Source organism: Rattus norvegicus, chromosome 7 (assembly GCF_036323735.1).
Source record: "Rattus norvegicus strain BN/NHsdMcwi chromosome 7, GRCr8, whole genome shotgun sequence".
Lineage (NCBI taxonomy): Eukaryota > Metazoa > Chordata > Mammalia > Rodentia > Muridae > Rattus > Rattus norvegicus.
In genome coordinates this window covers 112,954,548-112,970,268 of record NC_086025.1, presented here as the reverse complement: position 1 = coordinate 112,970,268, position 15,721 = coordinate 112,954,548, and the positions used below count along the sequence as shown (strand labels likewise).

The following is a 15,721-nucleotide window of genomic DNA, read 5'->3' as shown; positions in this document are numbered from 1 at the left end:
GGGTACAGCAGAAAACTAGCAGTTTTCCTACTTAGCGCAAGTGACTTCTGCCTCCTTGTCAGTCCGTTGTCAGCACAGGTGCAGGCAAACCCTGAAGCTGGGTTGATTGCCTTCTGTGGTTTACTCACTTAGGGGGAAGGGCTTAGGTATAAAGCTGTGGGCTGCTGCTCCCTAACAATCCATTGTGCAGACTTCTCATCTAAAAAGGTTGGTGGCTTTTGCTTGGGATCAGTGCTCTGCTAATGCCCTTGCTGGTCTCTCAACACATTCCTGTCATTGAGACTTGAATTGTAGGCGTGATGTTAGGGCATAGGATGCTCAGAGCTATGTTACTACTATTCTTAGTTTGTAAATTGTCCTTTTGATACCATCTTGTTTTCTTTTGTAGGTATAAATAAACACTTGACAAAAAAGGTGTGAACTTTTATTATATTAAAACTTAACAAGAGTTTAGGTGCAGTCCTAATGTTTTCCTCCAAGCAGTCAATGTGTGGAGGCTGAGTGTACAGTCATCCTATGAGCACCTCTGACTGGAGGGGAGGGTGAGACTGATGGGGGCTCTTGGCACAGAATTCAGTTACACAGTGGCCATGGTGTCCACCTCAGGTGGCAAGTGAGAGTAGACGTCCTAAGCCCTTGGCAGAGCTGGTTATTTGAACTGCTTACAGCTTAGATGGCAGGCGGACACAGGCTCGAGTTCAGCGCTCTGACCTAAGGAGGGTGTCTTACAGCTTTTCACTTGCCGTTCGTTTTAGGGCACCATACTTTGGCAGATGGACCAGGTGTTCATTATATCCACGATGGTATAAAGGGAGGTGCTGCCATTGATGTGGAGATAGACTTAGCTCAATTCACACCAGTCATTTTAACAGGAAGTCCCGAGTCTTGGCTCAAAGTCACCAAGGAGTGATCCAGATGGGTTGCTCTAGCTGCCTTAGGGATGGCTTATCTCTTCAAACTGGCATTGGTAGGCTTAATTTCTTTCCTTTAAGGACTTGGAAGAAAATAAAATTTTTAGAATGTGCTGTACTAATACAAGACTTAATTCCTCTCCCCACCCCTTCAGGAGACTTCAAACTACAGATCCACCTGCCTTTGCCTCCCTTGTTCTGGCATAGTCTACACCCTGTTGTCCCTTTAGGATTGTGGACTTACAAGAGGAGTTACCTGTGGGCCCCATACCTTTTTGTTACTGATGTTTTAGACCGGTGTATCTGCTCTGTCTCTATAGTCTGTCCATCCCAGCCCTGTTTTTAAGCTACCCTGATTAGTCTTTGCATGGTGGCTGCTGGGCTGGTTGAAAAAAATGAGTTCTGGGGTTGGGGATTTAGCTCAGTGGTAGAGCGCGCAAGGCCCTGGGTTCGTTAGGTCCCCAGCTCCAAAAAAAAAGAACCAAAAAAAAAATGAGTTCTTAAAGATGCCCGAGGTGATAAAGTAACATGCCTTGCCCACCCTAGCCCCCTGGGGTCCTGTGTGTGCTGGATTTCCTTGAGTTTCAAGGTTTATAAGCTACTAGGGAAAGTGAGGTTTCCCCAACCTTGTCAGAAGTCCTGTTTACTGTCCGAATTTGTGATTGCTGTTGGTCTGAAACTCCCCACATCCAAATAGGCTCCAGAAGGGATGAACCTTGGCTCTGCCTAAGACTGGCCTGAATACCAAACAGTTTTGGCCCCTGTAGACTCATGTTTGAATGCTGGCTTCGGAGTGATAATGTTGGGTGTGGCCTTGGAGGAAATGTGTTGCTGTGTAGGTGGGTTTTGAGGGTTCCTAGTGCTTAAATTCACACCAAGCACATGGAACAGAGCTTCCTCCTAGCAAAAGCACTCTGCCCTCTGGAACCAGAACTACTAGGCCAACAGAACTGGAAGCAAAAATTTTCCTACTGAGTCACTAAGAGTGATAGTGGAACTATTCCCTTTCTCACCTCTTGATTCCTGGACCCATGGGTCCTAGTTATAGGAGAAATTACCATATATCAGACCCTGATTCAAAGCATATATTGCCTTCACAAGAACCCTGCCCCAGCCTTAAAAGCTTGGCTAAACGGTACCACATTTCCTCCAACGAGGGCATGCCTATTCTAAAAAGGACGCACCTCCTAATATTGTGTCACTCCTTGTGGGCCAAGCACTCAAACACACGAGTCTATGGGGACCAAACTATTCAAACTTCTACAAGTACCATACGTAAAAGTGCATGGGGACCTAGGACCGGTGCCTACCTTTGGTCACATACAAGTAGAAGAAGTCACAGTAAAAGATGGTTTGTACAACTCCAGACACCACTGAGATCTGGTCATAGAAGTTCTCTGTCTGGTACCGCCTGATCCAGTTGGCCAGATAGAGTAGCCGATAGAGCCCCAGAAAGAACAGGTAGTGAGTGGTGATGGTCTCAGCCTCTCCAGTCTTGCTGATCATGAAGAGCTGTGGCAGGATAGCCACTGACTCCAGATAAATGGAGAAGGTCCAGAGAATCTGTCAGAAAGACAACAGAAAGGCTGGAAGAGGAGCCATGTGTAGTGAATGCGTTTGTTGAAGACAAGTTTGACATACTTTACAGGGTACCAACGTAACCAAGGTAGGCTTTGATCAAACTTCCCTTACCTCCCAAGAAAGGAATGGGGCAGCAGAACGTTCCACACAATAGGTTTAAGAACTTGTATTTATGGCTGTTTGCTGTTGGGAATAGAAATCAAGGCCAGAAGGCACTCTACCCATAGTGTCCCCAGCCCTGAACGTAAGTAATTAAACCTTCGTCACTTAACGGAAATAGAAGCTCAGGCATGGAATGCCTGCTTGTTTTACAACAGTGCAAATACATCCATGAAACTGTTTTGACAGATTGCATAGTTTATATATGACATTTAAGACAAGGTGCCAAGGAACAGCCCAGTAATACCAGCATAGGACCTCCAGAAATGATTGTCTTTCAAAGCTCAGACCCACTGAGTTAGCCTGGAGTGCTCTCGGGGACACAAGGTGTCAACTGAAGGAGGGTTGCCACCTGTTTAACTTGGAACCTCAGGACTGTGAATAGATGTGCCCCTTAAAGTGGGGTGGGTGAATGCTGTGAACAGTGAGCAGAGGGCTCGTGGTACGGATGCCCAGACGGCTGAAGAGGGTGCTGGGAGGCATCCCTGCCTTGGGACTAGACTCACCTCCATTGGTGCATAACTGTAGTTCACCAGAAAGGAAAGGCCGGTCACTGGGACCACAAGGAACTCCAACCGGAATGTGTCATTTTCAATGTCAAACGTTTTCCGGAACTTCCAATAGATCATGTACACTGTGACATAGGCACACAGGAGGAAAACCACCTAGAGAGACATGGATGGACTCATGCTAAGCCATATCTGTAATCCTGAGGGCTAACATGCTATTATCCCCAACAGGCCGCCCTGCCTCTGTGTGTGTGTGCACGTGTGCATGCATGTGCATGTACATGATGTTTCTGGGGCCCTTAGAATCGAGAGCTGGAGGTTTGCATTAGTGGCATGTATAGGGTCTTTTTTTTTGGGGGGGGGGGGGTCTGGGCAGCCTTGGAATTTGCTTTTCTCACAACTTCCCAGGCTGTGCTAATACTGCTGGGTGGCTCTAGACTACACTGCTATAGAGAGCTCACTCACACTTCACTAGGATGAGAGACGAATGCTGTCACCACACCCTGTAGCATGGTGTCACATGCCCTGTGAAGACTGTCAGTGTGTCTCCCTCACAAGATGACTCATGGGCAGGACCCTCCTCTGAATTCTTACTCAGCACGGATTAGTGACAGAGCGAACACAAGTACTGAAGACCACATTTCTATTCCACTATAGACAATACCACATCCTGCTGCACCCAGGCTGGGTCTGCAGAGAAATCAACTAAGCAGGTAGGGGGTCAGCCTCCTGTAATTCTAATGGTGATTTTTAAGAAACCTCCCACCCCCGCCTCAGAGTCACACTGAGTGCAACTGCTTCACAGGTGACAAGGTCCTCCTACCTTGCCTGGATGAACTACCTGGAACCCAAAGGATGTCCCGAGACTTTTGGTGTGCCGTATCATCCCTTGAAATATTTGGGGGGGAGGGGACCTAAGGGGAGGTTGTTTGAGACCCGAGTTTCTCTGTGCAGCCTTTACTGTCCTGGAACCCACTCTGTAGACCAGGTTGGCCTCGAACTCAGAGATCTACCTGCCTCTGACTCCTAGTGCTGGGATTGAAGTAAGATTTTTAATATTTTGCTTAGCTAATATTATATATTATAATAACTATAATATTATATATTATATATAACTAATATTCTCATTTGCTTATGACGTTCTGCCTTAAAGATATGGGATCCACGAGTCTTGAATGTCTCCAAGTGCCCAGCATAGCAGAGGCAGGACACACATTGCATGGGTGGCCGATCCAGTTCAACAAATGCCCAGGGTCCAGGAAATAAACATCTGATTTGTTTATTGTTTAACCATTCTATGTGATGGTTAATTACTAGGAAATACTTAGTCCATGGTAGGGTGCCAGGGTTTACATGTCTCTCTGTCTCTCTTTGTCTCTGTCTGTCTCTGTCTCTGTCTCTGTCTCTGTCTCTGTCTCTCTCTCTCTCTCTCTCTCTCTCTCTCTGTGTGTGTGTGTGTGTGTGGTTGGTAGTAGGAGTCTTTTGAGATACTGTCTCACTGTGTATGTAGCCCTGGAACTAAACCAGGTTGGCCTTGAACTTGGAGCAATCCTCTTGCCTCCCTGCTTCTCCAGTGCTGAGATGAAATGCTACCTGCCTCACACTTAAGCTTGTGACCTTGATGAATCTCACAGCCACCTCTCTGAGTGAAGTTCAAGTACCATGGTGGTCCTGAGGAAAAGGTACAGAGGCCCATGCCTGAAAGGCCTTGGGCAGCAAGGCAGGTGAGCCAGCTCTAGCCCTGGCCCGAACTCTCGTCAGCACTCCAGGAGTTCGCATGCGTTTACCTTCATCACTGTGTTGTAGATGGAGATGAAGTTGGAGAAGAGGTCCAGGTACCTGGTGGTGAAGACCAAAGCGAAAAGAATCTGACTCTTCCCAGAGATGCCTGTGCAGGGGGAACAAGAAACCGTGAGAACATCGCCTTCAGGGTAGTGAGCCAGGAGCGGCTAACCCTGCGCCACCCTAAGTCAACGGAGTCTCTGTGCCTCTTGTTGAGCTCTGATCTGTCTCCAAAGAAAGATTCCAACACTACGTCCCTGTCACCCTGCGTGCGCCAGCTTGGTGCGTCTCTGTGGAGGATGCAGAGGTAGTGTGGGTTGCCCGGGAGGGGGCGTTGAGGCTGCTCGTGTGCCACTCCCAGAGCTCCACTATGGGAGAACCAGGATGACAAGCAGGCTGAGGAAAGCAGCGTCCAGCAACGCTCTGTTTTCACAGTGCACACATTTTAAAGCCCTTTTCCAATGTACAGAGGTCGTGCCTATTTTGACTCATTGTAATACAAAAATGAGGGGTGCAACTCAGGGACAGAGCCAAGCATGTGCGAGGCCCTGGGTTCAGTCCCAACATTGCCATAAGTAAATAATAAACACCAAATGGTACATGCAAAAACAAAGATGCCTGAGAACACAGACCTCTGAGCTCAAGTATGTGCATGACTTGTGCCCGGACTTGTCATGCATGCTGTCTTAGTCTCGGTACTGTTTCTTTTTTTTTGAGACAGGGTCTTGCTGGAGTCTTGACTGGCCTGGAACTTGCTACAAAGAATGGGCTGGCTTTCCACATATGGCGGCACACTCCTTTAATCCCAGCACTTGGGAGGCAGAGGCAGGCAAAACTCTATGAGTTCGAGGCCAGCCTGGTCTACAGAGTGAGTTCCAGGACAGCTAAGGATACACAGGAAAATCCTCTTGGAAAACAAAACAAACAAGTGAAAAGAATAATGTTAGCCTTGGGCTGGGCATAGAGGCACATATGTCAGGAGGCAGTGAGTTCAAGGCCAGCCAGGGCTACCCAGTGAAACCATATCTTAAAATTAATTAATTAATTATTAATCAATCAATCAATCAATGTAAAGGGGCTGACTTCAAGCTTTTAGCAACCCTCTCTGCCTCTGTCTCCTCAGTGCTGAGATGACAAGTATTTGCCACCACTGTGCCCAACTCCAAGGTCAGTCAGTCAGTCTGTCTGTCTTTTTAAAAAGGATCTATTTACTTTGATTGGAGAAATGGCTCAGTAGTTAAGAGTAGTTAATACTCTTTCAGAAGACCGGGTTTTGGTTCCCAGCACCCACACAGTGGCTCTCAACTGCCTATAACTCCAGTGGGGTATCTGATGCCCTCCTCTGATCCCCATTGTCAGGGCACACATGTGGTTCACAGGCCACTCAGGTGCAAACACACACACATAAAAGGAATAGATAAATATAATACTATTTATTTTAGGCAATGTGCTGGTGCAAACCTTTAATCCCAGCACCCAGTCAGGTTGATCTCTGTGAGCTCCAGGCCAGCCATGATTACATAGTAGTAACGTATCTCAAAAGACAAACAAGAATATTATATGTGTGTGGTGCCCGCATGACTATATACGTTGCACGTGTTTCTATATAAGTACTTATATAAAGGGTACTCATATAAATGGGAGCAACATACAGTTGTTTGATATGATATGGGTACTGGGAATTGAACCCAGGTCCTCTGCGAGATCAACCTGTGCTCTTAACCACTGAGCCATCTCTCCAGCCACAGGCTACCGTCTTTCCTGACCTACTCTTTATTTACTCATGTACCTGAGTTAGAGTCTTGTTATTTTTAATGTTTTTTAAACAAGTATTTATAAAATTAATTTACTTAGTATGTGTTGGTGGTGTGTGTGTGTGTAGTGGGTGTGTGCACACATTCCACATATGAAGGTCAGGGCACAACTTTCATGGGATGGTTCCCTCCTTGTACCATGTAGACCAAATCCAGATGCTCAAACTCGACAGCAAGTACCTAAGCCAGAGCCATCTCAGCAGCCTCATTTTGAGACAGCATCTCATACAGCCCAGGCCGGCCTGGAACTCTGTGTAGACAAATCTGGCCTTGAATTCCTAATTTTTCTGCCATCTCCTTCTGCATGTTGGGATCACAGGTTTGTGCCACCACAACCAGGGAATGAAAGAGCTTCAGAGTCCAGAGGGCTCCCTTGTATGTTCATCCAGCTTCTGCTGAAGCTGATGCCATAACTGGTGGCCATTGTGGTTCTCACAAGAACACAAGGGCAGGGCTGGGCCTTTGTGCATTGGTGCGGGTGCATAACCCCATCACTGGGGATGCAGAGGCAAACCAGCCTAGGCAAAGGAACCCAATCTCAAAAAACAGGGGGGTTGGGGATTTAGCTCAGTGGTAGAGCGCTTGCCTAGCAAGCGAAAGGCCCTGGGTTCGGTCCCCAGCTCTGGAAAAAAAAAAAAAAAACAGGGGGGGTGGAGACTGGGGCATGGCCCCGGGGCAAGGACACTTGCTCCGCATGTGCGAGGTTCTATACTCTTGACCACTCCATCTCCCCAGTGTTCCTGCTGCACACCCTGCCTGGGCCTGAAACAACAGGCCAGCCCCTGCACTCCTCTGGCTCTGCTGTGGGTCATGGAGGTGGCTCCAAGGGCCAGGCACTTCCTTTGTCTTCCTTCCTTGCCACACCCACACCAGCCTAAGTCACCTCATTAGCCGCTCCCAGTCCCAGTGCTGGTGTCTCGGAAGCCAAGGTCAACTGACCTCACTACTGAAGCAGCAGCGTGCAGCGGTGCCTCCCCTCCAATGGCTCTACCTGTCCTTGTCAACAAATCATCCAGCTGCCTGTTGTTCTGTATCTCTGCCATCTCAGCCTGTGGCTGACAGCCTCTAACACACACACACACACACACACACACACACACACACACACACACACACACACACCAGGGACTGTCCAGATCTAAAGCCTCCCCTTAATTTGTCTACTCCACTTTTCAGGACAATCCCAGGACAGGCCCCAAAAGTCAGCCAAGACTAACTTGTACCCCCATAGCCTCCTCTACCCCATCTTGGTAAACAGCCACAGCCTTCCATCCCCCTGCAAACTCGTGGCCACCCTTGGGCCTCTCCCTCTCTCACATCCCAATGGTCACCAGGCCCCAGGTCCCTCCAGAAACTCTCAGCCTCACTCTCCTCTACTCTGCTATTCTCACATAGTCCAACTCTACCGCTTCAGTGCCTCCCAGACTCCCACAATCTTTTATTGCTGGCCAGCAGCTCCCCATTCCCGTTCTCCATTCAGAAACCCAAGGGCTATTTTAAAATAAAATTCTGCTTAAAACTTTTATGTGGCTTCCAAATGTCCTTAAAAGACCCAAAGCCTTATCCCAGCGGCCGCCTGGGCCACCCTCTCTCCTGGCTCTTGCCACGCCCCCTCCAGTCTAGCAATTTGTCTGGATTATATTCCAAGTGAGCGCAGGGTCTGCATCCTGGGACCCACGTAGTGACTCTCCCTTCCTGTGCCCACACTCCCTGCCTCATTCTTCTGGTCGGACAGCACGGTCTTGGGGCAGGGTTATGTTTGTTTGTTTTGTTTTGTTGTGATAGGGTTTCTCTGTGTATCTCTGGCTGTCCTGGAACTCTCTCTGTAGACCAGGCTGGCCTTGAACTCACTTAATCACTCTGCCTCCTGAGTGCTGGGATTAAAGGTCACCTGGCCCGGGTGACATTTTTAATGACAAAGGAGGAGACTCCTAAGGTCTCTCCCATTCTGAAAGAACACTGGGCCCACATACTGGCTGTGGACAAGCTTGAGCCACACATTCCTCCCCAGTCATCCCACCCCCACACATGTGACAGGACCCAGGCCCTGAGTAGAGCTGAGCAGGGAGTGTGGTTTGGAGATAAGGATGACCGTGAAGGAACTCCGGCACGGGTGACACAGATGGGGAGAAGACCTACACAGAGCCATCTCTGGGTGGGGCTGGTTGTGCCAGTCCTTCACCAAGCCCCCATGGAGGCCTTGCCAAAGAGGCCCCTGCCCTGCCCTGACAGCCTAGGCAGCAGCTCCATGGGGGATACCTGGCCACTACATTCTCCAGCCCTCTTAACCTTGTGGGCTCAGGATTCCACTCACAGTGGCTCCACACATACTCATAAAAACACTGACTTCCACAAGCACCACCCCTACCTGGAGCCCAGGAGGAGACACTGGGAGTCCCTCAGACTGACAGGAAAACAGAAGCCCCAGGCTACATAACTGAGCAGGACAGTGGGACAGTGGCCAGTGGCTCTGGCATTTGGAGCTGGCACCAGCTGCCATTTTTTCTTTCGCCTACAGCAACACATACTGATTTGTTCCTCCTGTCCCTTTCTGCTGGTCTCTCAGTTGGTCAGCTCCCTGAGGCAGGGCATTGGGGTGTCAGGGCACCAGGAGTGAGGGAAGGGGTAACAGCACTCCCCCCAATCCTACCCTGGACCGCTAAAGCACAGGCACAGGACCAGGAGAGCCTACAGCTCCCAGGTGCCCAGAGTCAGATCCTGAAGGGCTGTGAGAGACAACTGCAAACCCCGGTAACTTCTAGTTCAGTCCAAAGCTACTGGATCCAAACTGTGCCTGATCCATACTCAGCCAAGTCCCTCTCCTGGTCAGCCTCCCAGGTGACATCTCAAAATGCTCTCAACCTCCATTTCCGGAGTCTCAAGAGACTCTGCTGAGCCTCCACCTCTGCTACTTCTTCCACAACTTCCTTCATCCTGGATCCTGAGTGTGACCGGAAAAAGCCTTTCACCACTGGTTCATCCTACCTTCTGGATTCCTCTTCCTCCTTTGCCCCGTGCCCCGTGGCTTCTATTTGCACGGATGCTCTCAACACTGTACCCTGTTCCTTGAGCACACACCCTGCCCAACCTCTCCCTCAACGTAGCCCTCAGCGGCTCTCTGTCTCCCCAGCTCTGCTGGAGTCTGAGCTCACACCCATCTACACGCCTAGGGCAGGCAGGGAACGCTAGGAATGGAGATGCCTGAAAGACAATGGGCAGTTTCATTGCACGGGGACTGCAATTATCCACCCAGCCTCCAAACTTCTTCCGATCCCAGCATGGCAGCTAGACCTCTAGCCAAACAGGGAGCCCCTCCAATGCCTCCCACTTAGAGCCAGCTCCACATCCCCGGGCCAGGCTGATGCCACCAGCAAGCAGGAAAAGGCTCTCCCTGGAGGAGTAAAAGAATGAAGATTCCAAGATTAAAGCTACTTCAAATATCTTCCCTCCTCCTGAGGGGGAGGGTCTCCTCCCCAGGGGAAGGTCCCCCTCCACTCCTCACCCAGCAGCCTTGATACTTCCAGCTGCCCAGTTAAGGACGGGGCAAGGGGGGTGAGGTAGGGCTCTCCGTGGAGACACAAGCCACGCTCCCGCATAATCTCCCGGATCCTTTGATGTCGAAAAACTTCACTCAAGTTTCTGGAAGCGCGCGCGCCTGGGTTCCCTCTGAGCCTGAATCCTCATCCAGGTCCGGTCCCGCCCCGCCCCGGGCCGCTCACCCGCGCAGCTCTTGGACCTCCAGATCTTCACCAGGAGCAAGATCATGGCCAGGAGATGGCTCAGGTCCCCGAGGATTCGGAACACGTTCATGGTCCGGCCTGCGGCTCCCACGCCGTGTCGCGCGGAACTTCCCAGGGAACTTTCTGGTGCGCGGGGCGCTGCCACGTCCCCGTCCCCGCGCCTCGCGGTGCCCCAGGCCGGTGCCGCGCCTCCTCGGTCGCGCGCTCCCGCCGCGCGCACCCTTGGCCGCGCGGTGACGTGGCGGGGCGGCTCGGCGTGGGACAGGAGCCAGGAAGCTGCGCTTCCCACGTCCCTACGCCGACGGGCGGGGCAGCTCGCACAACGGCTGCTGGCCCGAGCCCCTCCCTCTCTGGTCCTGTGTAGGCACCCAGGGTTCCCCTCAACCCCAGAAACCACTGTCAGGGCCTGGCACTCGGCTAAAAGTCCTGATGACTTTCATAGCTCTGTTCTGGCCTGGGAGGTGAAAGCAGGCTCTCTGCCACTGTCGACCTCAGCAGTTGAAACTCCTGAGAAGTGGGGCTGACCGGAACTCTGACCCCCTCACCTGTTAAACTCGGAGATAACCTGAGATGTCTCTGAAATAACCTGGTTGATAGTTTCCGCTGTGGAGACAGGAGGACCCTGAGTCCCCTGTCTGGGCTTCAATATTAACTTCCTTACAATGGAGATGCTAATGGTGTCAAAGAGGTTGACTGTGTAGCGTATGCCCGGCTGCCTTCATTTCTGTCCCCCTCTTCTTCATGTGGTAAGACATTGGAAAGAACTTCACTAACCAGAAAAAACTCCAAAAATGTCAGAGAGGCGAGCAGGATAGAGTAGGAAAAATCTTTAGTGAGCTGGAGGCCTCCATTGTTGTGTAGAGCATCCCCTCTAGCACAGGTCTCTAGAACTGATGAACCAAGGGCCTTACTCTTTTCTCCTTGATCCCGCCTCTCTGATCTACTGCAGCTGATTTCTTCCTAAAGAAATGGCCTCGGGTTGGGGATTTAGCTCAGTGGTAGAGCGCTTGCCTAGGAAGCGCAAGGCCCTGGGTTCGGTCCCCAGCTCCGAAAAAAAGAACAAAAAAAGAACAAAAAAAAAAAAAAGGCCTCTTCCCACTCACACTGCTTGCAGCACAGGCTTTGGCAGGATGAAGATCTGTTGCTACCATGTTCACCAACTCTTTCCGTGGCCTCCATTACTAACACCCCCCTACCTCCCCATCCCCCCACCGCATAAAGCAGTCCTGGGAGGTTTTGCTTGTGACCAGTAGCACAGACTCGGCCTGAGGGAGTGCATCATGGAGGACCTTGGGCAGGCTTGCTGTGATTCTACACACACACATGCACACATGCACACACACACACACGCACACACACCTTTCCTAGGGAGATGAAACACACTTGTCTGCTCATCCCAGATGGGAGCCAATGGCAGACCAAAGTACAGATACTACCAAAGTCCAACTTCATGAATGAATGAGTTTTGTTGGAGTTACTTACAGGAATATGGGTGAGGGATTACTTATAGGAGCAGAAATGACTCAGACAGCTGAGCCCACCCAGCATGAGTGACACACAGCTCACAAAGCTGGGAACCTGGAGCTCACTGCACTGCTGCAGGCAGCTCAGCAGGTTGGAGAATCTCCTTTCCAGTGTCTCATTTGGTCTACATCTCTTACAGGCAGCTCTTCTTGTCTGAGTCTTCTCTGCAGCTGGGCTCTCTCTGCCTACTGTGGCAGGGAGGAGCCTAGGGAATATGGTCAATTTCAGGGACTTCCTGAAGCTATTTTGTTGTTGTTGTTGTTTATCTTCCTGCTTAAGGAGCTTTTTCCAGACAGGATGGAATGTTTTAATCTCAGAGGAAGCTTGTATAAAACATGCACAGGTGCATACATGCTCACACAGACATACAGACATACAAACACACAGACACAGACACATAGAGACACACAGACACACAGAGACACACACAGACATACACAGACATGCACACACGGACATACAGACACATAGAGACACACAGACACACAGAAACACATACAGACATACACAGACATGCACACACAGACATACACACAGACATGCAGACATACACACAGACATGCAGACATACACACAGACATACATACAAACAGACACAGACAGACACAGACATGCACACTCACAGACATACACACAGACACACACACATACACGAGTGTGCCCACTGAGAAGAGGCCCCAAGATGACACAGCATAGGCTCGAGGGTCACTGTCTCAACAATGTGCACAGGTAGGGAGGGCACTGCCATTCACACAGAATCTGGGCCCAAGGAGGTGCCATAATTTCTGATTATCACACAGGACATCATGTTAGCCTAGAGCCCAAGGCCCAGCTCCAATCTGGCCACAGCCATGATTGGGTTGGAATTCCCAGCCTGGAGAGGTAGATAACCCTGTGTCAGCAAAGATTGACATCTGACAAGGAGTTTCCCCATGGTGAGAGCCGAAGAGTTTACACATCTGTGGGAGATTTGCATATGCGTAGGGTGCTAGGCATCACATCAGACATGCTGGGCAGCTTCTCCCTGTTCAGTCTTAGAGCCCAGGGGGGCAGGCAATGGATCCTGAGGTCAGACAGGTGAGGTACATGGACCATGGCTCTCTGGGAAGATAAATGGCCCTCAGCCCTCAGTTTCCTGCCTACATGCCTCTGCCAAGCAATGCCTGCAGAAGGCAGTGGCTATTTAAATCCCTCAGGTGAGGCTGCTTAACCAGCTGCCATCTCCTTCCCGCGCCCACATCCTCCTCAAGCCAGAGAGAAGCATGTGCGACACATCTGCCCTTCTGGGAAGCAGTGCAGCTGTCAGTGAGGCCTGAGGCAGGGAAGGGACTGAACCTCCCCCCTCCCTTTAATTCCCTCCAGGAGACACTGGTGGGGTGGAGAGGACTGGCCACAGTCGGAAGGCCTGAGAAGTGACCATCACAGAGGCAGAAGGGAAAGAACAGGCTGGGAGGCTGCAGGGCCTGGACCATATCCAGGGTCTGCTATGTGAGCCTGTGCATGCCCTTTCTCTGGGCCTCAGCTTGCCTGTCTGTTAAATGGGGGACATGGAGAAAGAACTACTGAGTGCTTTTCCGTGATCTTGGTGTTAGGTCTTCCTGAAGCTCCTAAGGTACTCACTACCTAAGATACTAAGTCTGCATTTCACAGATGGAGAAATAAAGGGTCCAAGTTGTTTCTTGTGCCGCAGGCCTGCATCAGGGGTAGGTGCTGTCTCTCTCTCACCCAATGAGCTCCTCATACCCATCCCATCTCCAAGGTGGAGCATCTGAAAGCACCAGGGAAAGCAGATGTGCTGGTTTCTACCTGTAATCCCAGCACTTGGGAGACTGAGGCAGGAGGATTGGCTTGAGTTCTGAGACCCTGTCTCAATAAGAAAGAAAGAAAGAAAGAAAGAAAGAAAGAAAGAAAGAAAGAGCGAGAGAGAGAGAAAGAAAGAGAATTTCTGGAGTAAATTCCCATGGTTAGGTGAGACACTTCATTCCAGCCTATCCCCTGCCTCCAGCCGTCCTTTCCCATCAGCCCCTGAGACTGGGTAGATGGGAGTGAGTACCTCACCCTCCATGCCTCAGTTTCCACATCCCCAAAAGCTGAGGTGAAGCCAAGGGGGAAATTTCCCTCAGCTTAAAAACATGAGGATTGGGGTTGGGGATTTAGCTCAGTGGTAGAGCGCTTGCCTAGGAAGCGCAAGGCCCTGGGTTCGGTCCCCAGCTCTGAAAAAAAAGAAAAAAAGAAAAACGTGAGGATCATTCCTTCTCACTACCTAAGCAGCTCGCATGTTCAAGGTCAAGTTGTGGGAGAAAGAATAAGGTTGCTCAGTTATAGAAAGAAGATACGTGCATGTACACATACACACACACACACACACACACACACACACACACACACACTCTTGTCTCTCTTTTCCCTTACTGGCTTATAGCTTTCTTATATCTCACCCCAGTGTTGAATACCCTGCAGAGTGTGGGCTGTATCCCCAGAAGAATCCCAGAAGACAAGAAGAATCTATTCTGGAAGCTCCTGAGACCTCACCAAAGGGTTCCCTGTGGCCTGGTTTCAAACATCCCAGCCAGAGGTGGGCTCCTAGCTGCCCTTCTCTCCCTGCAGCTGGGCCCCAGGTATCCCAGAAGCTCAATGGCTGGCAGGTCCAGGACTGCTAGCATTTACTGGTCAGGCAGCCAAGGTTGGGAAACTTCCTTTCTGCTATAGCGCCAAGAATATTTATTGAAAACCAGCTGAGTGCCAGGCGCCCTGAGGACTTAAAAAAAAAAAAAAAATCTATAAAGCCTACAGGATTTCTTTGGGTGGCCAGTGAGGAGGGAGAGATTAGTCGCAACACTACAAGACCCAGTGGATGGAGTAAGAAATCTTGTTTGAGAAAGTTGCAAGCCGGATTGTAATTAGGGAAAAGTGTCAAGGTACGTGAGTTTTGGGTAGTAGGAGTTTGTCTCAAGACCTGGAAGTAAGGAAAAGCCTAAGGGTAAGGAGGTAGGTGATGGCCTACTGTCCCAGAGCCTCTGTGCTGCTCTGTAAAGGACTTCCGCAAGGGGAATTTGGAACAGAAGGTATTCAGGTTAGCAGAGGAGTTGGGAGTCTCCGCTTCAGCAGCCGAACTGAGAAGCTGCCCCGTTTAAACTATTGTATCTCTCCCGTCCATAACTTTTGTGTATATTTTACTGATTCGGGGGACGGTGACAGGGCCAAAGTTAGCAAAGTGTTTCGAAGGAACAGGTAAAGATCAGGTGTGAACTGCTCCATCACCTTCGCAGGAATCCCGAGGCCCAAAGAGGGCTTGAAAAGCAGACCTGAAAGGAAACACGGAACCCGTGTAGCCTCAGAGGGCGGATTCCCGTTCAGCAGCGCCTTCCTGGCGCGTTAGGTTTCAGCTGCTGGAAGTGCTCCGAATCGACTGTGCGGGGTCGGGGGCGGGGGATGCGGGTTTACGCACATCACCGCGCCGTGCTTCTGAGGTGTGTGCGCTACACACGGAGAGTTACTCTAGGGACAGGTGTCATTTTGCGAAACCCCAAACGCTGTGGTCCGCGCGACAGCTCAAGCCTGGAGCCCGGAGTCGTGAGCAAGGCCTGGCCCGGGGCGAGGTTCCCACGGCAACCGCAAGCCGCTCCCCGCGTCTCCCGAGTGACGAGGCGCGAACCAAGACCTGGAGCCCGGATTTCTGGAGCCGAGCCACAGAGCGAGGC

The 15,721-nt window shown here is 50.6% G+C and overlaps 1 protein-coding gene across 1 annotated transcript; it reads right to left on the bottom strand.

Moving 5' to 3' along the window:
* Positions 1–410: 410 nt before the first annotated feature.
* On the bottom strand, positions 411–10,637 carry Kdelr3 (KDEL endoplasmic reticulum protein retention receptor 3). The gene is made up of 5 exons (NM_001127546.1): positions 10,476–10,637; positions 4,948–5,048; positions 3,158–3,316; positions 2,222–2,474; positions 411–994 (listed from the first exon to the last, which is right to left on the bottom strand). Exons 1-5 carry the CDS (start codon positions 10,564–10,566, stop codon positions 954–956), a joined length of 645 nt encoding a protein of 214 aa, NP_001121018.1. The 5' UTR covers positions 10,567–10,637; the 3' UTR covers positions 411–953.
* Positions 10,638–15,721: the final 5,084 nt, after the last annotated feature.

Coding starts and splice junctions, on each gene's coding strand:
- Kdelr3 (NM_001127546.1), bottom strand. CDS start 10,566: ATGAACGTGTTCCGAATCCTCGGGGACCTGAGCCATCTCCTGGCCATG. Junction 5,049..10,475: donor GAGGTCCAAGAGCTGCGCGG/GTGAGCGGCCCG, acceptor CCCCCTGCACAG/GCATCTCTGGGAAGAGTCAG. Junction 2,475..3,157: donor ACAGTTATGCACCAATGGAG/GTGAGTCTAGTC, acceptor TCTTTCTGACAG/ATTCTCTGGACCTTCTCCAT.